This window comes from Salvelinus namaycush, chromosome 20 (assembly GCF_016432855.1).
Source record: "Salvelinus namaycush isolate Seneca chromosome 20, SaNama_1.0, whole genome shotgun sequence".
NCBI lineage: Eukaryota > Metazoa > Chordata > Actinopteri > Salmoniformes > Salmonidae > Salvelinus > Salvelinus namaycush.
The window spans coordinates 6,256,323-6,283,980 of NC_052326.1; the positions used below are offsets into that span (position 1 = coordinate 6,256,323).

Consider the following 27,658-nt stretch of genomic DNA (forward strand, 5'->3'; position numbering starts at 1 on the left):
AACTGTCACCTGGAGAAGTTCAAAGAAAGACAACAGAAACAGGCAAAGTACTACGACACCTCTGCTAAGGATCTCACAGAGCTGCAATGAGATGACAGGGTGAGTTCAGCCACTCACAGGACAGAAACAGTGGTGGCAGAGGGTCACAGTAGTCAGACCTGTGGAGCAAAGGTCCTATGAGGTGAAGACAGAACAGGGACAAGTCTTCAGGAGGAATGGGAGACACCTGAGGAAGAGCAGAGAAATAGAGGAGGATTTCCCCACTGTTGAGGAGCCTGGCACAGAGTCAGTAAACAGAGCACCAGCTGACTCTCAGCAGGGTGCTGAACACAACCTAGAGGTGAACGCTGCACCTCAACAAGAAGATACAAACATCTCATGTCAAGCACCTCCTGATGTAATCAACACTCCCCACACAAGGTCTGGTAGAGTCATCCGAAGACCTATACACCTGAAAGAATTTGTGTATAGGTAAAAATAATAATAATTAATGGACAGTCAGAGACAGTAAACAAACATTGTTCACATTCCAGTTTATTGCAGACATGTACTACAAGCCAAAGTCAGATGGAGTCTGCCTTTGTTGTTGTAAAAAAAAGAGAACATGTAGCAATATTGATGTTACCAGTTGTTACTTACGTTATTAATGTGCTGGTCGACAACATGCTTAACTATATATCTTTGTCTGTCGTGACTACAACACAAAGCATATTGAAACAACAGACACCTTTATGCATACAATTAAATAATTTTATGTGATCTAGCTTTGTCCCTCAACTAGCCATTTAAATTACCATTAATATTAAACTTTTAGACTTTTAATGTTAAACATCTGTAGCCAAAAATAGTTGATCTGCCAGTCCATCAGCAAATCTGTGTGTCAAAACCACCAGAAATATCCAGTAAAACTTAAGTCATCAAAAACAAAACAGCTGATTAAAATAATTGTATATGAACATATTTACAGGAGCGCTTTGCTTAGGCTGCTACTAGTGCACCATGGCAACTACAGAACTAATGACATGGATGCTTTATTGAAGGGTCTTATGAATGTCACTTATCACAACATGACACTCATGAAGGTTTATGTCTGCTTCATGTATGCAACTTTCAAAGGAAGTGCTACCCAAAATGATACCTTGAGGTATATTACAGTAAATGGAGCTTAAAAAGCTGACACCGCCTCAGAGCTTTTTTCACAAGCAACACAGTGGTATGCAAACAAAGCTATTGACAGGGCTGTGCACAAGCTCATTGGAAGACTGAACTAATTCTTTATATTTGGGGAAAATAAGGTTAAGGTAATAAAACATCAGTACTACTGTAGTTCCATGCCATTCCCCAAAAAATTGTATGAATCTTTTCCATTTTTGAAATAGATTTTTTATACATGCTACATAATCTCAGACTTTGTCAGCAGATGACTGTGGCCTAAGAATAGCCCTTGCACAACCATAACCCTTGACCTTACACTATTACATGAACCTTGGCCCTCTCAATAGTATAGATCTCATCACAAGCTCTTGCCATAACTCTGATCAACAGTACTTGATAAAGGAATGCACAGATATTCTTTGTAAAAATATTTAAATATTAAACAAAAAAAGCACGTAATTTGTCAAAAGGTTTAATTTAGGCATACCATTAAAACAAGGGCAAGTTGTGATAGGCAGGGTAGGAAGACAGACCAAACAAAAACAAGAACCAGACGGCAAAAAACAGCCCCTTGTACAAACACACAGAACATGTCAGACATAACAAATGCGGTCACACAACATTAGTTAAATTTAGTCCGAAAAAATTGATTTGGGAGAACATTTTTAATTTGAAAACATCTGAAGCACCACGGTGAACTATAAAATAGTGGGGTAAGTTCACAAACTCAGAAAAGCCATGATGTTAAATAGACCTGACTGCCTAGAGTTGAAATACAATCAATTATCTCTTCCTACACACAACAGCATATCATAAAAACAAAAAAATTACATAACTCTGAAAAGCCCAAACCCTAATAAACAATTCTTTTTAAACTTCCTCTATTGTTAATGTCTCTTAAAGATGAAAATGAACAAACACACTCAGAGGTGCGCATACTGTCACTCACACAGTCACTTCAGTTGCACAAACCAGAATAGATAGAGTACAAACATATTTCAAGAGAAATGTCATTGTGTTTGCAAAATGTAACTAGTTGTAGGTTCGGTTAGATTCATTCACTTCAAAGATACATAAACGTGTGAACCATCACCCAGAGAAGAATTTCAAGGACACCATGTGGAGTTTTCCTCAGAGATATCTGCCTGTTTGAAAGCCAGAGTATCTGGAAGGATACTCATGATATAGTTCAATAAATCCAGCCAAAAGCTCATTTAAACACAACAGCCCTGCAAATGGGAATCAAATTCTCCACGCTGGAAATTGATATTAATAAATATCGAGTACAATAGGTATATTTTAAGTGCATATTTTTACAAACAGATTCAAGAACAGCTGATTGCCATTTGAACACATGACACTGATATTGTGCATAAACAACAAAAATTAATACAGGATATTGTAATATCTTGTTGCACTACACATTAACGGTATGAGGTATTAGAAATTCTACATGGAGGTTGAGGAGTCATTTTTATACTTTCTCTTCAAAATATATTCTGTGGGCTAAGAGGAGGAAATGCAACAATGCTTTACAGAAGAGAACGAGGTGAGGGACGCACAGAAAAACACACATTTTTAAATGAGCCTTTTCTGTTCGGTTGCTACAGAGATTTGGGGCTTTTGGTGGTGAAAGGTACAACATGCCATTGCCCCTCTATAGGAGATTGAGCTTGACAGTAAGCGGAAGGTTGTCAAGTTGATGTTTAGTCTTTTCTTTTTTTAAGTCTCTGTTTATCCTATTCCTTCCCCAAATACGAAAACACATCACACTAAACCATAGTCTTTCTTTTCCACCTATAGCAGCTATGGAGTAACAGCAGTGGCTAGTTGGCGGCCCATGCCTCCAAATCCTTCATTTCATCCACGTCTTCCTCTTGCTTCTTCTGTACTGTAAGAATTAACCACATTCATTTAATAGAGTAAGTAAGATTTTTCAATCTGCCTATAAATAAAGACTGAGGTAGCATATGCTACAATATCTGACAATTACATTGACTTTTCAGTGCTTCATGTTGGGTATCGCACCAAATTATTATCGTGTACATTTTCTCTCTCTCCCTCCCCATCTCCAGACAGTATTTTATAAACAAAGGCATTGCAATGGTAAATCAAATTCCTGCCAGTGATCTTAAGCAATATTAGCTAGCTTTAAAGGAGGCAAAGCTTGAGTGGCTAAGCCAATATATCCATTACCTGCTGGTCTTGCAGGTAAAGATGTAGAGGGTACATTTGGCAGCGGTACATTCTCTGTGCTTGCGATTTCTAGCAGGTTTTTGTCTAGTTCCTCTTGTTCCAGTTCTTCCAATTCTGCCAAGAGATCATCCTAAACAAACAAATAAAACGTCATTAAGGGCTAGACAAGTCTATATATCCAAAGAAGATAAGGATACATTTAATAACAACAACGATAGTAGATGACTGCAGTCTGATTCGGTATGAGTCCTTGCTATCCGTGATCTTTGGGATGTCCCTACCCCATTGAAGTTGACATTTAAAATGGTTAAGGGTTGAAGTTAGGGTTCAGGGGAGGGACGTACCAATGACTAACCCTTCAGTATGGGAAAATTGAGACATGCACACTCAGCTTCTTAGTTTTAGCTTACGTCATCAAATTCCTCTCCGAACCCTACGGGTTTAGAAATAGCGTCAGAGATTTCTTGTGCCAGCTCCTGCTGCTCTGTGATGTCCTGCATTAAGTCGTCCACTTTGTCTATGTCCCTGTGGGCAAAAATAAAAAATACCATTTAATTTGCAACGGACATCATTCATAGCAAATTCAGGAAAGAATAACAGTGGCATTCTGAAAGATTTTCTAGCACCAGCCATGTATGACATTACTACACCATGAGCTGCAACGATGAAATTCCCCAAACATTTACATTGAAAAGATTTAGGATAGAGATATGGAAAATGAAAATCAACCTTACAGCAGAAATTGGTGTAAGCATTTTATCACATTGTTTATAAGGCAAAGTGCCTGTCACAAATGTAAAGTATTAAAAGAGTCACATACTCTACAGTGCATTCAGAAAGTATTCACACCGCTTTATTTTGACCACATGTTGTGTTACAGCCTGAATTTGAAACTGATTCAATTGAGATTGTTTGTCACAGATCTACACACAATACCCCATAATGTCAGTGGAATTTTGTTTGAACATTTTTCAGAATTAATATAACAAATCACATAACATAAGTTGCATGGACTCAATAATAGTTTTTTTTGAATGTCTACCCCACACATACAATTATCTGTAAACCCTCAATCAATTATTGAATTTCAAGCACAGATTCAACCAAAGACCAGAGAGGTTTTTCAATGCCTCACAAAGAAGGGCATCGATTGGTAGATTGGTAAAAATTCAAAAAGCAGACATTGAATATCCATTTGAGCATGGTGAAGTTACTAATTAGGCTTTGGATGGTGTATCAATACACCCAGTCACTACAGGTGTCCTTCCTAACTCAGGTGCCGGAGAGGAAGGAACATGCTCAGGGATTTGACCATGAGATCAATGGTGATTTTAAAACAGAGTGTAAGTGTTGTGATATGAGAAACCAACATTGTAGTTACTCCACAATACTAACCTAAATAACAGCGTGAAAAGTAGGAAGCCTGTACAGAACACAAAAATTCCAAAACATGCATCCTGTTTGCAACAAGGCACATAAGTAATACTGCGGCAAAGAATGTGGGAAAGAAATTCACCTATTGTCCTGAATGCAAAGCATTAAGTTTGAGGCAAATCCAAAACAACACATCACTGAATACCACTCTCCAAATGTTATGCTTGTCATCAGCAAAGACTACGGAGATTTTTAGGGTAAAAAGAAACAGAATACAGCTAAGTACAGGCAAAATTATAGAGGAAAACTTGGTTCAGTCTTCTTTCCAAGGTGTGCAAAGCTCTTAGAGACAAAAATATGTGTTGCTGTAATCGCTGCCAAAGGTTTTTCTAACATGTATTGTCTCAGGGGGTGAATACCTATCTAGTCAAGATATATTAGTCTTATTTTTCATATTTTTTAAATGTTCAAATTTTTCTTACACTTTGACAAAACACCAGTCTCAAAGTCAACCGTGAAGAGGTGACTCCGGTATGCTGGCTTTCTAGGCAGAGTTCCTCTGTCCAGTGTCTGTGTTCTTTAGCCCATCTTAATCTTTTATTTTTATTGGCCAGTCTGAGATATGACTTTTCTTTGCAACTCTGCCTAGAAGGCCAGCATCCCGGAGTTGCCTCTTCACTGTTGACGTTGAGACTGGAATAGTACATTTCCAGACATCTTTGAAAAGCGAGTCAGGTAAAGAGCTTTTTTTTGTCTTAAAAGGGCAGTGTTGTATTTTGAGACAGGCTTGAATAAACTAAGTAGTCAATAGGCAGAGGGTAGCATAATTTGTCTGATTCTCTATAATAATGGTTTGCGAATAATAATGCATTCTATTTTTTAAAGTGGTTTCTTGCATCAACCAACAACATTTTCAGTCACCTTGTCTGAAGGACAAGTGAATAAACAGGTTAATGTCAAGCCCTGCATGTTGTTGTTTTTCAAAAGTCTCATGGAATGTAGACCTACATTGAACACCACACATTTTCTGCTACTGTAGGCTGAATGATATAACAGCTATTTCCTTGTTAAAATGTTATGGGATGCATTTTCTCCATTGTTTTTGATGGTAGGCCACTCTGGTAGGCCTACATTCTGATCAAATAGCAACAGTAGCCTACTGTGGCCCTGTTAAAACTATAACTTAAAGCGGGTAGGTACAGCCTCAGTGTTCACAGTAAACGCGCGCTGGAAGTTGCACCAAATTTTCACCACGTTCAAGTTTGCGCTCAGCAGACCTGACATTTTCTAAGTGTCGAAAAAAATGAGGGAACATTGGTTGTGACCATGGTGATTTCAATATTGTTTGGGGTTGTTGCACTACATGTAATAAGGACATGAAAAAGGGGTTCTTATGGTGTAACTGACCCTGTTCATTTCTGATTAATTTAGGATTTATAATTAACCAAATCTCCAGACATTTTCAGAGGAATATTATTTTAAGTCAGAGGAATATTGCAAGAAACTACATAAGATTTACAGTGGGGCAAAAAAGTATTTAGTCAGCCACCAATTGTGAAAGTGGGCAACACTTCAAATCTCTTGAGTCATCTTCGTGACCACCACCCACTACTTTATAGCGAATGCAAGGTAAGTTAACTTTTAGCTCAATGCATGATGCGGGGACTTCAGAATGGGGGAAAATGTCATGGTTTGTCTGTAACTTGCTAATAGCTTGTCAATAATGTAAACTGAAGCTTTCAGTGTTCCCTTCTCTTGTAAAAACACTACACGTTGTTCTGCTGCTGTTCTATGCGTCGTGTGTCTGCAGACTATTCGCCCATAACACACAATAACACGTTATGTCGTGTAGTCACCCAACCAACATATTTTGTTCATTTAGACTTCGTCATAAAAGTGTTCCAACAGGAGGAACACTATAGACTCCTATACAAGAGTCCTGTATTTATGTCAATTGTTGGGCTCATTGCAATTACTATCACTGTCTACTTAAGACTCATTTGTATTTATGTAAATTGTGCATGGGGTCATTGCATATACTCAAATGCAACACAGAAGATAGACTGTGTGTGTGTGAATAATAATAATAATAATAATAATGTAACACCACCAATAACAATACATTTTCTATTCCCTTGTTTACAGAGTGGGCGGGCAGCAGACAAACCCAGTGAAAGGCAGGCTCCTTATGCACCCACATCAAAAAATGCTCAAGACCTCACTGCAGCCCTTTCATATTACATTGCAAAGGACATGATGCCATTTCAAATTGTTGAGAGAGCAGGCTTTCTGAGGCTGATGAAGGTTGCCGTGCCTCACTACAAAGTGAGTGCTGCTCATTTTATTTGTTGTTTGTTTACTTGATTTGCTTACTTAAGGTTGTGTTCATTTAAACCTGCACTAGGGAAACTTACCTCATGGCCACATGGTGCCATCTTTAATGTTACTGTTATTATTTTAATGTTTCACACAGAAAGTGCATAGTGCTGCTAATTTTATTTGTTTGAACATTTCAAGAACATTTTAACAATACCGCGATAATACTGATAACCGTGATGATTTTGGTCACAATAATTGTGAGATTAAAATGTTCATACCTTTTAATCTCTACGGACTACAAAGGGAAACCCAGACACGAGCTGGCCAGTGACGCGAGCCTACCAGACGAGCTAAATGCCTTTTATGCTCGCTTCGAGGCAAGCAACACTGAAGCATGCATGAGAGCACCAGCTGTTCTGGACGACTGTGTGATAATGCTCTCCGTAGCCGATGTGAGCAAGACCTTCAAACAGGTCAACATTCACAAAGCCTCAAGGCCAGACGGATTACCAGGATGTGTACACAAAGCATGCCCGGACCAACTGGCAAGTGAAATTTTCAACCTCTCCCTGACCGAGTCTGTAATACCTACATGTTTCAAGCAGACCACCATAGTCCCTGTGCCCAAGGAAGTGAAGGTAACCTGCCTAAATGATTATAGCCCTGTAGCACTCAAGTTGGTAGCCATGAAGTGCATTGAAAGGCTGGTCATGGATCACATCAATAGCATCCTCCTGGATATCCTAGACCCACTCCAATTCGCATACCGCCCCAACAGATCCACAGATGATGCAAACTCAATCGCACTTCACACTGCCCTTTCCCACCTGGACAAAAGTAACACCTATGTGAGAATGCTGTTCATTGACTACAGCTCAGCGTTCAACACCATAGTGCCCACAAATCTCATCACTACTAAACACCTCCCTCTGCAACTGATCCTGGACGTCCTGACAGGCCACCCCCAGGTGGTAAGGTTAGGCAACAACACGTCTGCCACACTGATTCTCAACACTGGGGCCCTTCAGAGGTGTGTACTTAGTCCCCTCCTGTACTCCCTCTTCACCCACAACCATGTAGCCAAACACGACTCCAACACCATCATTAAGTTTACTGACGACACAACAGTGGTAGGCCTGATCACCGACAACGATGAGACAGCCTATAGGCAGGAGGTCAGATACCTGGCAGTGTGGTGCCAGGACAACAACCTCTCCCTCAACGTGATCAAGACAAAGGAGATGATCGTGGACTACAGGAAAAGGCGGGCCGAACAGGCCCCCATTAACAGCGACGGGGCTGTAGTGGGTCGAGAGCTTCAAGTTCCTTGGTGTCCACATCACCAACAAACTATCATGATCCAAACACACCAAGACAGTTGTTAAGAGAGCACGACAACACCTTTGTCCCCTCAGGAGACTGAAAATATTTGGCATGGGTCCCCAGATCCTCAAAGTTCTACAGCTGCACCATCGAGAGCATCCTGACCAGTTGCATCACCGCCTAGTATGGCAACTGCTCAGCAACTGTATGGCACTACAGAGGGTAGTGCGTACGGCCCAGTACATCACTGGGGCCAAGCTTCCTGCCATCCAGGACCTATATAATAGGCAGTGTCAGAGGATGGCCCAAAAAATGGTCAAAGACTCCAGTCATAGACTGTTCTCTTTGCTACCGCACGGCCAGCGGTACCGGAGCGTCGAGTCTAGGACCAAAAGGCTCCTTAAAAGCTTCTACCCCCAAGCCATAAGATGGCTGAACAATTAACCAAATGGCCACCAGACTATTTACATTGACACCCCCCCACCATTTGTTTTGTACACTGCTGCTACTCACTGTTATTTATCTATGCATAGTCACTTCATCCCTACCTACATGTACAAATTACCTCGAATAACCTGTACCCCCGCACATTGACTCGGTACCGATACCCCCTGTATATAACCTCGTTACTTTTATTTTATTGTGTTACTTTATTTATTTATTTTTTACTTTAGTTTATTTTGTAAATCTTTTTTTAACTCTTCTTGAACTGCACTGTTGGTTAAGGGCTTGTAAGTAAGCATTTCACGGTAAGGTCTACTACACTTGTTGTATTCGGCGCATGTGACAAATAAAGTTTGATTTGATATTTCCGTTTTTTATTGACTTGTCATTATGAGGTATTGTGTGTAGATTGATGAGTGTGTAGATTTAATCAATTTTATAATAAGCTTGTAACGTAACAAAATGTGGAAAAGGTCAAGGGGTCAGAGTACTTTCCAAATGCACTGTATATAGTGTGTGACTTTCTTTTCATAGTTTACTCTGTTAGTCAACACCTCTACAAACATTTGTGGGTGCATCACCTCGTACTTTTTACTAAACAAATATGAAGTAGAACAATGTGGGCCTGGGTCAACAGAGGCACTCTGTTGCATTCTTGGAGGTGTGTGTGTCTGTGTGTGTCTTTTATGGAGCATTTGTGAAACAGAAGTGGCGGTGGCCCTTACATGTTTTCATGGGCCGCCTTCATGGCCTTGGCAGCAAAGCCCATGTTCTTCAGCACTTCGGTGTTGGTGTTGGCGTTCTCTAGCGCCTCCCTCTGGAACTCGATGGTGGACAGCGTGCCATCGATCTGGCCCAGCTGCTTCTCGTACCGCTTCTTCCGCTTTAATGCCTGCAGAGCAGCTGGATGCAAGAGGAGAGGAAGGAGAGACTGTGAGAGGATATGTGGGGTGGGAATACTAATGGAGCAGCATAAGCCTATAGCTCTGCGAGAGGAAATACAAAATATAACGCTGCTCATTTGATTCGTTTAACTCTGTATTCACTGGGAGACCTTGTATAGGCTTACAATAGGTATTTAATTGAGATGAGACATTATCTGAAGTATCTTAGGCGTGATAAGATGCTTTAACTGCGCAGCTTGTAGATTTCTGGATCACATCTTACCTTGAACCTCCCTAGAACTCATTTCAGACATGGTTCAAATAGCTGACTAAACTCAACAATATATATAGTACTAGTCAAAAGTTTGGACACACCTACTCATTCAAGAGTTTCTTTATTCGTTACTATTTTCTACATTGTACAATAATAGTGAAGACATCAAAACTAGGAAATAACACATATGGAATCATGTAGTAAAACAAAGTGTTAAAAAAAAAAAATCACAATATATTTAATATTTGAGATTCTTCAAAGTGCCACACACTTTCGGGTGATTGTGGAGGCCAGGTCATCTGATACAGCACTCCATCACTCTCCTTCTTGGTCAAATAGCCCTTACACAGCCTGTTTTGGGTCATTGTCCTGTTGAAAAACAAATGAGTCCCACTAAACCAAAACCAGATGGGATGGCGTATCGCTACAGAATGTTGTGGTAGCCATGCTGGTTAAGTGTGCCTTGAATTCTAAATAAATCACATTGTCACCAGTAAAGCACACCCACACCTCCTCCTCCATACACGGTGGGAACCACCAATGTACAGATTTCCACCGGTCTAATGTCCATTGGTCGTGTTCCTTGGCCCAAGCAAGTCTCTTCTTATTATTGGTGTCCTTTAGTAGTGGTTTCAATGGAGCAATTCGACCATGAAGGCCTGATTCACGCAGTTTCCACTGAACAGTGTATGTTGAGATAGTGTGTTCCTTGAACTCTGTGAAGCATTTATTTGGGCTGCAATCTGAGGCTGGTAACTAATGAAATTATCCTCCTTTCCTGTGGCGGTCCTCACGAGAGCCAGTTTCATCATAGCGCTTGATGGTTTTTGCAACTGCACTTGAAGAAACTCTCAAAGTTCTTGAAATTGATTGACATTTCTTAAAGTAATGATGGACTGTCGTTTCTCTTTGCTTATTTGAGCTGTTCTTGCCATAATATGGACTCTGTCTTTTACCAAATAGGGCTATCTTCTGTATACCACCCCTACCTTGTCACAACACAACTAATTGGCTCAAACGCATTAAGGAAAGAAATTCCACAAATGAACTTTAAAACAAGGCATACTTGTTCATTGAAATGCATTCCAGGTGACTACTTCATGAAGCTGGTTGAGAGAATGCCAAGAGTGTGCAAAGCGGTTATCAAGGCAAAGGGTGGCTACATTGAAGAATCTAAAATATATTTTGATTTGTTTAACACTTTTTTTGTTATTACATGATTCCATGTGTTATTTCATAGTTTTAATGTCTTCGCTATTATTCAACAATGTAGAAAAAAGTTAAAATAAAGAAAAAGCCTTGAATGAAAAGGTTTGTCCAAACTTTTGGACTGGTACTATAGATTGTTTCTCTCTCTAATGTCGGAAGACCGGTAGCCTTCACGTGTAGCTTGTTGTTTTTGTCAGCCAATCAGAGAGGCACTACTGTCAAAATGAGTTCCATGTGTAGAAAGTGAAGTCAGAGCTCAATGCAAAATGGGATTAAAATTCAGGAATAAAACATTTGCTCGCTAGCTAGATGGCTAGCTACGTTAGCTCAGCTAGCTTCTCTAGGTTACTCGGATTTGATGTGGTCAGGACAGTCATTGTCAAATGGGATGATACATAACATTAAATTGGCATGGTTTAGTTGGCTACTGCGTCTCTCCCTCTCCTGTCCATCTCTCTCTCTCTCACACACACACACACACACACACACACACACACACACACACACACAGCTCCATCCAAGTGGTGTAAAAGAAATTATTGAAAGTACTACTTAAGTAGTTTTTTGGGGTAATCTGTACTTTACTATTTATATTTTGTACAACTTTTACATCACTACATTCCTAATGAAAATGTACGTTTTAATCCATACATTTTTCTTGACACCCAGAAGTAGTAGTTACATTTTTAAAGGCTTAGCAGGACAGGAAAATGGTACAATTCACACACATCAAGAGAACATCCCTGGTCATCTCTACTGCCTCTGATCTGGCAGACTCACTAAACACAAATGCTTCGCTTGTAAATTATGTCTTAGTTTTGGTGTGCCCTGGCTATCCATAAATTTAAAAAACAAGAAAATGGTGCGGTCTGATTTGCTTAATATAAGGAATTTGAAAATATTTATACTTTTGATACTTAAGTATATGTAAAACCAAATACTTTTACTCAAGTAGTATTTTACTGGGTAACTTTCACTTTTACTTGAGTCATTTTCTATTAAGGTATCTTTACTTTTACTCAAGTATGACAATTGGGTACTTTTTCTGACACTGTTCCCTCCCCCGCTGCAGCATGAGTGGCATGCCTCTCCCTCACTTTCCTTTACGTGCACACTACACAGACACACCTGTTCCATACTGAAGCCGGTCCCACCAGAAAGGAAGACTTGCCTCAACATAGCCTCTGCACAGGCTTTCAACAACATTATCTTCCGTCATGATTATGCGTCCAATTGTAGCATAATCACGATAGGACAAAGGTTGACATCGCCCAACCCTAGTACATAATACCTTTAGGCAGAGGTGAGACCAAGTCACTATTATTCAAGTCACAAGCAAGTCTCAAGTCACATGGTCCGAGTCTCAAGTCGAGTCCCAAGTAGGACAGGTCGAGCCTTGAGTCAAGTAAATCATGCATTCTTAAGAGGAAGTCGAGTCACAAGTTCTCTCAAGTCAAGTAAAAAAAAAAATAATATATACATGCAATGACTTGTTCAACAACAAATATTTTTTGAGGCTACCCTACAGCCCTTTTCATTATTTTGTCCTCAACACATTTTGATTCTGTGATTGTAAAATAGGGACCTGCATTCTGCATGAAATCAGCAGAAAGCAATGCAGGTTGACATGCTCATTGTGTAGATTTACTTACTTACTTGTCTTGGTAATCCAATGATGAAAGTTGATTTTCCAAATATACACGTGCAATATCTCAAAATAAATAGCCTCTGTATTAGGCTTAACCTGTCCTATTTGAACAGACACAGGTAGAGGGCAAGACTGCACAGTGTCCCCTTGAGAAACCAAATTGAATCTGTCAAACAGGTACATAAGCACTTAGCCTCTGCCAGGACCATACAATTAGCCTCTGCCAGGACCATACAATTACCCAATCACAACCAATACACTGATTCTACAATGTAAAAGGAAATGTCCATATACATTGGTACATTTGTCTTAATCAGACTTAGTGATTATTAATTACATCAACATTAATACATGGAACAATCGTTCCTCTCTTATTCAAGGTACTGACTCCAAGGCCACAGCCTATTTCTATGCGCACTGAGGCTTGCACGCTCATATTACGCACAACCAGAATGACAGAGACATAGGACACAGACACAGCACTCCGATATAACCCGGGAAGTATGAACAAAGGAATCCATACATTAAATTAAATGAACAAAACTTCTACCTCATGAGTCTTGCGAACGTTCATGTGCACAATAAACATTGTGCCCACTCAGAGGGTAAGAAATGCTAGGCTAAATGAAAATGTATTGCATCAAACATGAAACAGAAATGTCTAACATGCTGACCACAGGGCTTGCGTCTCGTGCGCGAGCGTTGCAAAATAAATTTAAACATACATGTTACTCAATTATTGCGCCAATGAGCGTCTGCGTTGCCAAGAGCTAAAATAGAAGTCAGTTCGATTTGTGACGCTGAACGCGGTGCAAGTCCTGCCTCTCCCATCTCATTGGTTTATAGAAGCAGATACCCACGTGCCATCTCCTCATTGGTTATACCCACATGGGTGATTGAAAGATGAACTGAGTTCGGTCGTTCATCGTTGTAAGTATGAAAGTTAGATGTCAATCGCCATATAAAGTCCAAAGAAGAAAAAGCCTGGAAGGAGGAGAGATGACTAGAAACGATTCGGTTGACTGTTTTATGTGTAGATTAATTGTCGGAGTAGAGGACCTTGTGCATTTCAGGTAAAATAACAACTCAACGTTTATATCCCAGGACAAATTAGCTAGCAACAGCAAGCTAGCTAAATAGGACAAATTAGCTAGCAACTGCAAGCTAGCTAGCTAAATTGCCATACATTTTTATGCTTTTCGACGACCTGTACCCAAATTAATGTAATTGGTTCAGAGTTTGTTTTGATATTTTAACCTGTGTGTCGTGATTGCGTTTGGTGTGTGGGGACAAAATACATTTGCGCACGATGGCGCGTGGCCGGTTGGGGTACGGTGTAAGTGTTGCAATAAATGTCAAATCAAATCAATTTGTCACATGCTTCGTAAACAGGTGTAGACTAACAACAATGTATAGAGATTTGTTTTTTAGAAATAATAAAAAAGTAATAACAAAAGTAATAAATACACAATGAAAAATGATAACTTAGCTATATACATGGCGTACCAGTACCGAGTAGATGTGCAGGGGAACGAGGTTACGGAGAGGGAATGATGAAAACGCTAGCAATTATTGTAGGATTAGATGGAATATACACAAAGTGTACAAAACATTAGAATCAGCTTACTAATATTGAGTTACACCCGCTTTTGCCCACAGAACAGCCTCAATTCGTCGTGTTCCATAGGGATGCTGGCCCATGTTGACTCCAATGCGTTCCACAGTTGTGTCAAGTTGGCTGTATGTCCTTTGGGAGGTGGACCAGTCTTGATACACACGGGAAACTGTTGAGCGTGAAAAACCCAGCAGCATTGCAGTTCTTGACACACTCAAACCGGTGTGCCTGGCACCTACTACCATACCCTGTTCAAAGGCACTTGTTGGATTCTAGCTTGAAATATATACTTATTCATGTTACTATACTTGAACTACTTTACATGTATAATGTTATTGTCAAATCTCATGGATCCTATGGAGAGGGCCAAAGGGTAACAGTCTGGTTTCAGTCACTGATAAGGTTTGATAGCCGTGGATTAGGGAGGAGTGAGGAATGTGGGCCGAGGTCATATCAGATGAAGTGACAAGGAACAGTTCTATTACACACACACCCACCACCTACGTTTCTGCCTAGCAACAGAGATGTACAAGGAGGAGACTCATCTAATAGGAGGGTATAAATACTTGTACTGGTGGAAACATGTCTATGTCTTTTCAGCTGTTTGACCCAGTGGGTAAATAAACTTGGTTTGAGCTTTGACTAGTTGTCCGTTAGTTTTCACCTCTGTTTGTCAAAACCTAAAACACTTCAATATTTTGTCTTGCCCATTCAACCTGAGTGTCTCAATTGTCTCAAGGCTTAAAAATCCTTCTTTAACCTGTCTCCTCCTCTTCATCTACACTGATTGAAGTGGATTTAACAGGTGACATCAATAAGGGATCATAGCTTCACCTGGTCAGTTTATATCATGGGAAGAACATGTGTTGTACAGTCACAGTGTAGATTTGCCACAATTTGCATTTAAATGTGTGAAAGAAAGCAACAGCAAGCATTTCAACAAGAGAACACAGCGCTCTCTACTGGCGGGAGTTTGGAGAGTGCAAGCAGGGAGGCATGCCTATGGTGCGTCTTCGCCACAGTAATAATTCATTTTAACAACAAATTCCAAATGCAAACTTCATAAGGAAATGATACATTTCAAGCAATTCTGAGATACTAAAAGACCAGTAGGCCTATGCTAGTAATGTTTTGCCCCATTGCTGGTGAGCTTGCAAAGTAAACAATTAATATTCTTAATATATTTTTTTTTTGGAGCTGCATATTTATTTATTATGGCAATCCTCTTTCCCTACAATTTGACCTTGCGCTGCCCCCAATCCTATAGCTGCACCAAAAGAAAAAAACACATCAATCTGTTTGCTAGCTCACCCGAACTGTGTTGATTGACACTATACTGGTCCTGTCAGAGAGCAGAGTGTGCATTTCACTAGCCAATCTGTTGCACATTTTTTATTTTTTTGTAAGAGCAATGTTGCGGCTACCGTCTCTGGCTGCATGGAGAGTAATCCACGGACTCTTCGCCACAAAATGTTACAAAACAGGGCCAGATCATTTCAAGTCATTAGTCTCAAGTCAAAGTCAAGTCCGGAGGCTCCAAGTCAAGTCTCTTCTCTATCAAGTCGAGTCTCAAATCATCATGTGACTCGAGTCAGAATAGAGTCCAAGTCATGTGACTTGAGTCCACACCTCTGGAGTGTGATGGTAGACCGGCTCAGAAGGCCCGCCTACCTGACCAATCAGATGAGGGTGTGTGATGATGCGTATGCCGCCTTGGGTTCTCTCAAGTTTGATGAACAAATAACTAAATAAATTCAGAAACAAGAAAGTACATAACATTAAGAAAGCACAAAGGTTTTGGGCTAAAGGGCGAATAGTCATTTCAAATGGAAATATATCTTATTCTTGACGTTCAACAGATGCACAGCCGTTGGCAGGAAGAAACTCTCCCAACTGAGTTTAAAAGTCTCCCATTCAATGGTGTTTTCTTTCAAGTTGTGGGCACAAAGACGTATTTTGCCACCATGAGAAAGACACCCGACAAACAAAAGCCAAAGATAAATATTCTGCCTAAATGAACAAGGCGGCAGTAAGTTCAAAGACAGATCACTGTAATTTATAATATACACTTTTACAACATTCATTTAATTTGAATAATGTTGCAGTACTAACAATGGAAGTTTCCCCTTACACTGTTAAGAGCCTTGAGTGTCTAGAAATGTGCCATGTAAGTCCAATCAGTTATTATTAAATATTCTGCCATCTTCCACAGCTTGAAGAACATGCTTTTGTACAGAGACGGAAACTGGTTAAAAAAATACCAAAAAGGTGGACGTCAGGGCTATAATAAACGTCGCCCACATTATCTGCTTTCCTGGTTTTGAAGCGATACTTCGGGATTTTGGTAATGAGGCCCGTTTACTACTTCCCCAGAGTCAGATACATTTTTATGTCACTGCATGCGGTTTGAAGGAAGTTTCTAACTAGTGCAAGTGCAATCGCTAAATAGCGCCTATTGAGGATAGTATATTCTGGCTGGGGGAGTTTTGTTAAGAGCCCAAATCGCTCATTCTGAACGTTAAAACGCATCACTTGCTATACAGTTGTGGAAACATAAGGAACATCTCTTTCATTTCAGCGAGAAACAATTTTCTAAAAACAAAAAAAAGGTTAAAGATGCACTATGCAGAAATCGCTCAACTATTTCCTGGTTGCTAAAATCCTAATAGTTCGCCTAATTTCAGTTTATGTGACAAAACAATCAAGCTGAGTGTAGAGAATGATTGTACCATCTAAAACCACTGTGAAATATATTTTCAATAACCAAAAATATTGTATTTTCAGCTGTTTGAAGCTGGTGTACAAAACCGAAAGTAAAAGATGCAAATACAAAACAGATCTATAACTAAAATGTCTATGTGAATTTGGTCAGGCTGCCAAAAAGTTACATATTGCAGCTTTAAATTACTACACAGGTTTATTTATTTTACCTTTCATTTAAACCGGGAGTCACCATTGAGACCAGGGTCTCTTTCACAAGGGAGCCCTGCATATACAATTCAAAAGACAAAATCTTAAATCAGATACAATGTAAAACAAACTAAAATACAGCACAACACAAATATTCAAGAAAAAAAACGTTACATTCCTCAGTACAAAGGTCCCAAATCAATACTTTAAAATTGCCCAAACGGCACCAGAACATCCAATTGTAATGTATTTTCTAGTTGGTTCCAGCAATGAGGTGCATTAAAACTAAAAGCGGATTTACCTAGTTCAGTGGAGACCTGAGGAACCTCAAGAGTTAACCAACCCTGTGAATGTGTTTAGCATCTCATGTTTTTATACTTTCACAACGAAGTTAGATACGTTTGAAGCTCGTGAAGTGGAGCCTTGTAAACAAAAAGGGAATAATTAAGTGGTCTACGGGACTTCAATGAGGACCAGCCAACCTTTTGATACAGGATGCAGTGGCGAGTATTTAAACTGTCACCTGTGAGAAAACAAATGGCGCTATGGTAGAAGGCATTCAAAGGTTTAAGAGTAGTGGCTGCTGCAATCTGGTAAATGGCATCACCATAGTCAAGAACTGGCAGGAAAGTTGACTGTGCAATCTGCTTCCCGCTATTTAGAGAGAAAAAAAATAATAATATTAGTCCATACAAATGCCCAGATATTTATCGGCGGGGACCCGATCGATGTGAGAACCATCCAATTAATAAATATGTAGTCCATCTGAAAAATGTTTGGGAGAATTAGAAAACAACATGTATATAGTCTTGACCGCATTAAGTACAAGTTTTAAACAAACCAGTGTTTTCTGGTAGGCAACAAGGTCAGATTGTAGCTCTAACATAGCTTGGTCAACAGTTGGGGCCATGGCATCATACAGTCAGGTCCATAAATATTTGGACATAGACAGCTAAAATAATAACTTGGTCAACCACAAATAATGAATATGATGCTTTAATTTGAGAGTATTTACATCCAAATCAGGTGAACGGTGTAGGAATTACAGCACTTTTTAATATGTGGTCCCCCCCTTTTTAAGGGACCAAAAGTAATTGGACAATTGGCTGCTCAGCTGTTCCATGGCCAGGTGTGTGTTATTCCCTCATTAGTTAATTTACAAGTAAGCAGATAAAAGGTCTAGAGTTGATTTCAAGTGTGGCATTTGCATTTGGAACCTGTTGCTGATAACCCTCAATATGAAGTCCAAAGAGCGGTCACTGCCAGTGAAGCAAGCCATCATTAGGCTGAAAAAATTAAAACAAACCCATCAGAAAGATAGCAGAAACATTAGGTGTGGCCAAATCAACTATTTGGTACATTCTTAAAAAGAAAGAACACACTGGTGAGCTCAGGAAAACCAAATGACCACGGAAAACAACTGTGGTGGATGACAGAATAATTATTTCCATGGAGAAGAAAAACCCCTTCACAACAGTTGGCCAGAGCAGGAACACCATCCAGAAGGTAGGCGTATCTGTGTCAAAGCCAACAATCAAGAGACGACTTGACCAGAGTAAATACAGAGGTTTTACCACAAGATGTAAACCATTGGTAAGCCTCAAAAACAGCAAGACCAGATTAGAGTTTGCCAAAAAACATCTTTAAAAGCCTATGGACAGACGAGACAAAGATCAACTTGTACCAGAATGATGGGAAGAGAAGAGTATGGAGAAGGGAAGGAACTGCTCATGATCTGAAGTATACAACCACATCTGTGAAGCACGGTGGAGGTAGTGTTATGGTGTGGGCATGTATGGCTGCCAGTGGAACTGGTTCCCTTGTATTTATTGATGATGTGACTGCTGACAAAAGCAGCAGGATGAATTCTGAAGTGCTTAGGGCCATATTATCTGCTCAGATTCAGCCAAATGCTTCAAAACTCATTGGACGGCGCTTCACATTGCAGATGGACAATGACCCGAAGCATACTGCGAAAGCAACCCAATACTTTAAGGCAAAGAAGTGGAATGAAGTGGAATGAAGGCAAAACGGCCAACGAACAAGCAGGAACTGAAGACAGCTACAGTAAAGGCCTGGCACAGCATCAACATGGAGGAAACCCAGCATCTGGTGATGTCTATGGGTTCCAGACTTCAGGCAGTCATTGACTGCAAAGAATTTGCAACCAAGTATCAAAACAATTTAATTTATGATTGTTAGTTTGTCCAATTACTTTTGAGCCCCTAAAATTGGGGGGCTATGTATAAAAATGGTTGTAATTCTTAAACGGTTCATACAATAATTTTGACAAAACCCTTACATTAAAGATGAAAGTCGACACTTAAAGCACATCTTGATAGTTTCCTTTCAATACCATTGTGGTGGCTTACAGAGCCAAAATGAGGCAAATTGTGTCACTGTCCAAATACTTATGGACCTGACTTGAGTGCCGTCTGCATACAGATTAATATTACACGTTTTAACAGATAGTGTATATAAATAATATTGGTCTGAGTGTACAAAACATTAGAAACACCGGTTCTTTCCATGACAGACTGACCAGGTAAATCCAGGTGAAAACTATGATCCCTTATTGATGTCACTTGTTAAATCCATTTCAAATCAGTGTAGATGAAGGTGAGGAGACAGGTTAAAGAATGATTTTTAAGCCTTGAGACTATTGAGACGTGGATTGTGTATGTGTGCAATTCAGAGGGTGAATGGGCAAGACAACATATTGGAGTACCTTTGAACAGGGTATGGTAGTAAGAAGGGGCCAGGCACACCGGTTTGAGTGTGTCAAGAACTGCAAAGCTGCTGTTTTTTCTATGCTCAACAGTTTCCCGTGTGTATCAAGAATGGTCCACCACCGAAAGGACATCAAGCAGCCCTTGACACAACTGTGGGAAGCATTGGAGTCAACATGGGCCAGCATCCCTGTCGAATGCTTACCATGCCCTGTCAAATTATCCTTATTCTTAGGGCACAAAAAACCTAGCTAGGCAGAAATCTAGTGTCCACTGTTTAGGCTTTAAAGATCTTATCACTCCTCTCTTAGACACATAGGCCATGACTACATGGAACTCTTTTTCACATCAGGTAACTTTATTTTTTTTATTTCACCTTCACCAAATTAACCAGGTAGGCCAGTTGAGAACGAGTTCTCATTTACAACTGCGACCTGGCCAAGATAAAGCAAAGCAGTGCGACAAACACAGAGTTATGGGATAAAAAAAAATGTACAGTCAATAACACAACAGAACAATCTATATACAGTGTGTGCAAATGTAGTAAGATTAGGGAGGTAAGGCAATAAATAGGCCATAGTGGCAAAATAATTCCAATTTAAATTAAAGCAATTAAACATTGGAAGGATGGATGTGCAGAATATGAATGTGCAAGTAGAGATACTGGGGTGCAAAGGAGAAAACAAAAAAATATCTGGGGATGAGGTAGTTGGGTGGGATATTTACAGATCTGCTGTGTACAGGTGCAATGATTGGTAAGCTGCTCTGACAGCTGATGCTTAAAGTTAGTGAGGGAGATATGAGTCTCAAGCTTCAGTGATTTTTTCAATTAGTTCCAGTCATTGGCAGCAGAGAACTGGAAGGAAAGGCAGCCAAAGGATGAATTGGCTTTGGGGGTGACCAGTGAAATATACCTGCTGGAGCACGTGCTACGGGCGGGTGCTGCTATGGTGACCAGTCAGCTGAGATAAGGCGGGGCTTTACCTAGCAAAGACTTATAGATGACCTGGAGCCAGTGGGTTTGGCAACGAATATGAAGCGAGGGCCAGCCAACGAGAGCATACAGGTCGCAGTGGTGGGTACTATATGGGGCTTTGGTGACAAAACGGATGACACTGTGATAGACTGCATCCAACTCAAGTAGAGTGTTGGAGGCTAATTTGTAAATGACATTGCCGAAGTCAAGGATCGGCAGGATAGTCAGTTTTACGAGGGTATATTTGGCAGCATGAGTGAAGGATACTTTGTTGTGAAATAGGAAGCCGATTCTAGATTTCAATATGGATTGGAGATGCTTAAGTCAATAGGGGGGCGTCATTTCGACTTTGTAAAAATTAGTTCCCAAATTAAACTGCCTCGTACTCAATTCTTGCTCGTACAATATGCATATTATTATTCCTATTGGATAGAAAACACTCTCTAGTTTCTAAAACCGTTTGAATTATTTCTCTGAGTGAAACAGAACTCATTCTGCAGCACACTTCCTGTCAAGGAGTGAGATTTCTGAAATCGAGGTCTCTGTTCTGGGGTCAGTTTATAAATTCCCATGTAAGCTATGGGGCTACATGCACTGCATACGCCTTCCTCTAGATGTCAGTAAGCGGTGAGAATTTAAATGGAGTGGATTGCACCATCTGGGGCACTATAAAAGCCCGTGGAACGGAAGGTCCGTTCTTTTCAACGGGGCGCCTGGCGCAGGAGGGACATCACAATGGCGTCCTGAAAAGCTTTCGTTTTAGCAGTTCTATATCTCCGGCTCTGATTTAATTAGATTTTTGTCTTAAAAACTCCATAAGGTAGTTCATTTAAACCGACTTATAGCAGTTTATATTAGTTTATTGAGATTTTCTGGATATTCTTTGTCACGCGCTATCACGAGTTGGACACCTCTCCGGCACATAGCTAGCGTTAGCTGCTATATCTACAGGAGAAGAGGACATCTTTCAACCAAAAGACGATTGTTCTGGAGAAAGGACACCTTGCCCAAGATTCTGATGGAAGCTCGTCAAATAGTAAGAAGTCTTTATGCTGTTAATTCGTATTTATGTTGACAAATGTTAAACAATAATTCCGCCATGAATTTCGGTGCGGTCTCGCTTTAGCGCACGCTGTATGCGCAGTAACGTTAATTTTAAAAATCTAACACAGCGGTTGCATTAAGAACTAATGTATCTTTCATTTGCTGTCCAACCTGTATTTTTTTGTCAAGTTTATGAATAGTTAATGATTAGATTAGGTGCCTCTCCAAGATGGCGCCGGACAGATTGCTTGAAGTTTGGCCACTACTCACATTGCATAACCACGATTTGTGCCGCTACATATGCACATTTTCGAACAAACCCTATATGCATTGTGTAATATGATGTTACAGGACTGTCATCTGAAGAATTTTATGAAGGTTAGTCAAAAATTATATATCTTTTGCTTGCTTGTTACGATCGCTAACCTTTGCTGCTGGTAAATGGTGTTGTGTTTCTGGCTATTGTGGTAAGCTAATATAATGCTATATTGTGTTTTCGCTGTAAAACACTTAAAAAATCTGAAATATTGGCTGGATTCACAAGATCTTTGTCTTTCATTTGCTGTACGCTGTGTATTTTTCAGAAATGTTTTATGATGAGTATTTAGGTAATTCACGTTGGTCTCTGTAGTTATTCTAGTTGCTTTGGTGAGAGTTGTGATGGTGGCTGCAATGGTAAACTATGATTTATACCTGAAATATGCACATTTTTCTAACAAAACATATGCTATACAATAAATATGTTATCAGACTGTCATCTGATGAAGTTGTTTCTTGGTTAGTGACAATTTATATCTTTATTTGGTCGAATTTGTGATAGCTACTGATGCAGTAAAAAAATGGTGGAGTAAAAAAAGTGGTGTCTTTTGCTAACGTGGTTAGCTAATAGATTTACATATTGTGTCTTCCCTGTAAAACATTTTAAAAATCAGAAATGATGGCTGGATTCACAAGATGTGTATCTTTCATCTGGTGTCTTGGACTTGTGATTTAATGATATTTAGACGCTAGTATTTACTTGTGACGCTATGCTAGGCTATGCTAGTCAGCTTTTTTAATGATGGGGGTGCTCCCGGATTCGGGATTGGGAGGAATTAGAGGTTAATGTGTGTCTGGAAAGAGAGTTTACAGTCTAACCAGACACCTAGGTATTTGTAGTTGTCCACATATTCTAAGTCAGAACCATCCAGAGTAGTGATGCAGGACGGGCAGGCAGGTGTGGGCAGCGATCGGTTGAAGAGCATGCATTTAGTATTACTTGCATTTAAGAGCAGTTGGAGGCCACGGAAGGAGTGTTGTATGGCATTGAAGCTCGTCTGGAGGTTAGTTAACACAGTGTCCAAAGAAGGGCCAGAAGTATACAGAATGGTGTCGTCTGCGTAGAGGTGGATCACCAGCAGCAAGTGCGACATCATTGATGTATCCAGAGAAAAAAAAAAGAGTCAGCCCGAGAATTGAACCCTGTGGCACCACCATAGTGACTGCCAGAGGTCCGGACAACAGGCCCTCCGATTTGACACACTGAACTCTGTCTGCGAAGTAGTTGGAGCTTAACGCATTGCCCCCTTTTCCACTGTTCCAGGCTGTGCTGGACAGGTCCAGGATGGCAGAGCATCGTCTGCTTCTGGTGGCCCCATACTGGCCCAGACGACCCTAGTTCAGCCTTCTCCTGTCGCTGTTGTCTGGGACACCTTGGCAACTTCCCCTGAGGCCGGGGGAACTCTGTGGCATCAGAGGCCACACCGCCTCAGTGAATGAACACCATGCAGAGCGCAAGGGCACCGGCTACAACCGCAGCATACCAGTTGTGCTGGCGGTTGTTCTGCTCTTGGTACACTGGTACTGTGGTGGTGCTTGAGTCATGCGGGGTGCAGTATGTCCTCCAATACCTGCAGTCTCGCTTGGATGAGGGCTTAGCAGCCTCAAAACTGAGGGTATTTGGCCGCTAAATCTGTCTGCCATGTGGGGTGGATGGACAGGCCAGTGGGGTTCCATCCCCTGGTCTCCAGGTTTATGAAGGGGGTTCTTCGCCTGCGTCCAGCTAGGACCCGCTCAATGGCGAGTTGGGATCTGGATGTGGTCTTGGCAGCTTTGGCAAAGCCGCCTTTCGAACCGTTGGAGTCTGCCTCCCTGATACACCTCTCTATGAAGGTGGCTTTCTTGGTAGCGATTACTTCCATGAAGAGGGTGGGTGAGCTCCATGCCTTTTCGGGAAGTTCTGAGTGCTACCGGATGGACCCTGGTGGAAGGAGTACATCTCTCTGTCCCAACCCTTCATTCCTCCCGAAGGTTCTGTCAGACAGGCATGTGAACATCCCTTTTATCCTGTCTACTTATGACCCCCCGGCAGTGGCGGGGAGACTGGGCCTCCCTCTGGTATGCTGTGCCCGGCGAGGGCACTGGCTGCCTACGTGGAGTGGACACGGTCAGTGAGAACAACACACCAGCTCTTTGTCTGCTGTGGTGAGAGAGTCCTGGGGGCTGGGCTATCAAAGCAGAGGCTCTCTCACTGGATCGTGGACACGATTACGACAGCATACCGCCTGGCTGGCATGCCAGTGCTGGGATCTGTAGTGGCACATTCAACACGAGGTGTGGCTGCGTCCTGGGCTCTACTGAGAGGAGTGCCCCCCACTGAGATCTGTGCTGCGGCCAGCTGGGCTTCCTCTTGCACCTTTGCTAGGTACTATCGGGTAAATGTGGCGCCTCCCAATGCGGTTGGTTCAGCAGTCCTGGGTGTCGCTTCCCCTTCTGGGGACTGTGATGGGATTCACATTCCACATGGCCCCTGCGTCTCGGTCCTGCGCTGGGACTTCGCTGCCGGCTGGCCAGGTCCCTCTAGCACCGACTAATCTGGTACGGGTATACCAATATATTGGAGTGTTCCAATAAAGTGAAAGGTTACGTGAGCTATATGGATCACTCCAATCCTCTACGGTGCTAGAGGCGCCTCAAAAATTATGTAGAGAACGTGTGTCACGGCCATGGGGTCTATATATAGGGGCGGACCCCAGCCATGACACAGGTGTACACAGGAGTAAATCTGTAAATCCTCACCTCGGATGTATCCCTCCGCCGCAGAGTGATACCAATATATTGGAGTGATCCATAAAGCTCATGTAACCGTGGTTACATACGTAACCTTTGTTTTACATGTGGATTACTTGTGGATTTTGAAAATAAAAATCAAGATGTCAATTTGTTTGTCTACATGCCATTTAAAAAAACAATGCAGCTATTTGAGTAGGCCTAAACATATTTTGGGTTAAGACAAGTAACTAGGAGTGAGGGCAAACATCATAAGATTGCAAGCTGAGTTTGAATAAGGCATCTGATTACCACTTTGCATTTGGAACGGTTAGTTTAATTATACCTAATAACCAAATCATTGATGATCACTAGATAAAATGTCTCTCCTCTTCCCCTGCACACACGTCATCACACTGCCTCATCTGATTGGTCGTTTAACGCGAACGGCAAGCCAAAATAAACGTCATCATACTCCTTGAACAGATTGGTTGAGTAGGCAGGCCTTCTGACTTTGTGGCTGTGGTATCTAGTGACGACCATTTCTATTGGAGAAGCAGTTTCTGCATATCTTGATACTGTATTGCAGGGGTTGGCAACACAGTTGCTGGAGCGTCGCAGGTACTGCAGGATTTGGTCCGACTAGGCGCCGCTGAGCTAATTGATCAGTTCAGCGATCGATTAAAAAAAAATCAACATTCCTGGTCCCAAGTGGCGCAGCGGTCGGTCTAAGGCACTGCATGTCAGTGCTAGAGGCATCACTACAGACCCTGATTCGATCCCAGGCTGTATCACAACCGGCCGTGATCTGGAGTCCCATAGGGTGGCGCACAATTGGCCCAGCGTCGTCCGGGTTAGGCCGTCATTGTAAAATAAGAATTTGTTCTTAACTGACTACCCTAGTTAAAGAAAGGTTCAATAAAAAGCTTCCAGCTTGGTTAAATCAAAAACATTAAGTGCCTGTGGAACTCTTGGACTAGGGTTACCTACCCCCACTATACTGTCTTTGCTTGAAGTTAGCTAAATCCATTACATTTGTACGATATTGCCTATTTACTTTGTGGCTGTGGTACTTCGTTCTTCCTGTAAAGTTGTTGGATAAAAAACTAGCCAGTTAGCTAATCATACCGCGTTCACGTGCTAGTCGGAACTAGGACATTTCCGTCTTGGAAACTCGTTTTAGAAACACCAGCTCCGAGTTTCCCGGTTGAAATTACCATAGTATAGGAAGCTCTGTGCAAATACAACGTTCATTTGAACTAGTCGGGAGGGTCCGTGTTTAAGATAGTAGTTGAACATGGCATGATAAAACAGTATTTCTCACCTCTTTTATTTTTTGTGCCATTCTTCTTCGCAGTGATGAGTTCCTGGTCAATCTTTTTCTCCAAAAATTCCTGTTTCTTCGTCAACATTTCCTCAGTGTCTCGAAGTCGCTGGATCGCCTCCTGAGGGCTAGCCGATTTCCCACCTTTACCTCCAGCGCCAAATAACTTCCCCAACAAAGACATATTTGCGCTGAATAACAACAGCAACTGATACTACAAATTCTATAGCAATTAACAGGACTCGACTAGTCTCGTATCTTCTCTCTCGCTGTCACTCGCCCAGCAGAGCTGCTGTTGTTATTTCTTCTTCCTCTTTCCAACCAGGCCTCGTGATGTCAGCACGTCACCAGGGCGTGGGTCAATGACGTAATGAGAATGAAAGAGTCAAATGTTTCACATGTTCCTAGTTTTTTGTTGTTGCCTATGTTAATGATCCCTTTACACAGTATTCCTCTTTCAGAAAAAAGATCAGTGATCTGCCAGTACACATCTGCATTACAAATGGATTACTGATTTGTTACTTTTATTTTAAATGTTTTACTTATCTATTTTTTTTACTCAACACTTTTATTTTTTTTTAAATGCATTGTTTGTTATGGACTTGTATGTAAGCAATTTCACTGTAAGGTCTACTACACCTGTTGTATTTGGCGTATGTGACAAATACAATTGGATTTGATTTGAAGCAAAAGCTTATAGACCATGGCCCGGTTGCAATAGCGATTTTAGCTTGCAAATCTTGGTGTGGCAACAACAACAAATATTAAGTGGGATGCATGCCAGCAAAGCCACAACACTAAACAATACATGAATTGCACTATAACGACAAACGGTGCCCACAAACTGTTAGGGCCTACATAAAGCTGTCCCAACATCTTACCACTGCTACACCTTGCTATCAGCGGAATCTTGTCTGGCAGCGAAACAGTTCATCCAGCCTCATTTACTACCTTTAAAAAAAGCATAGCTGATATGGCTGACTTGCTTAAACAAATGTGGTTTCTAATGACAATTGAGATGTACAAACTATGGCATAAGGATGACAAGCGGATAAGAGGCTATCTGTAATTTCGATTAAGACATTAATGGGCGAGCTAGGATGGACGTAGTCAATACAACTATTTGTTTAGCACTTTTGAAATGTACAGCGACAGAATTCAGAACATGGGTCGTTCTTACAGTGTTCTCCCTGTACACCAAGTCAGA

At 41.1% G+C, this 27,658-nt stretch overlaps 1 protein-coding gene across 1 annotated transcript; it reads right to left on the reverse strand.

The window, feature by feature from the left end:
• Positions 1 to 518: 518 nt before the first annotated feature.
• LOC120064992 (charged multivesicular body protein 4b) lies at positions 519 to 26,777 on the reverse strand. Its single transcript, XM_039015615.1, has 5 exons — positions 26,452 to 26,777; positions 9,537 to 9,714; positions 3,762 to 3,876; positions 3,352 to 3,481; positions 519 to 3,046 (listed from the first exon to the last, which is right to left on the reverse strand). The coding sequence occupies exons 1-5, from the start codon at positions 26,633 to 26,635 to the stop codon at positions 2,982 to 2,984; spliced, it is 672 nt and encodes a 223-aa protein (XP_038871543.1). The 5' UTR covers positions 26,636 to 26,777; the 3' UTR covers positions 519 to 2,981.
• Between the last annotated feature and the right edge of the window lie 881 nt (positions 26,778 to 27,658).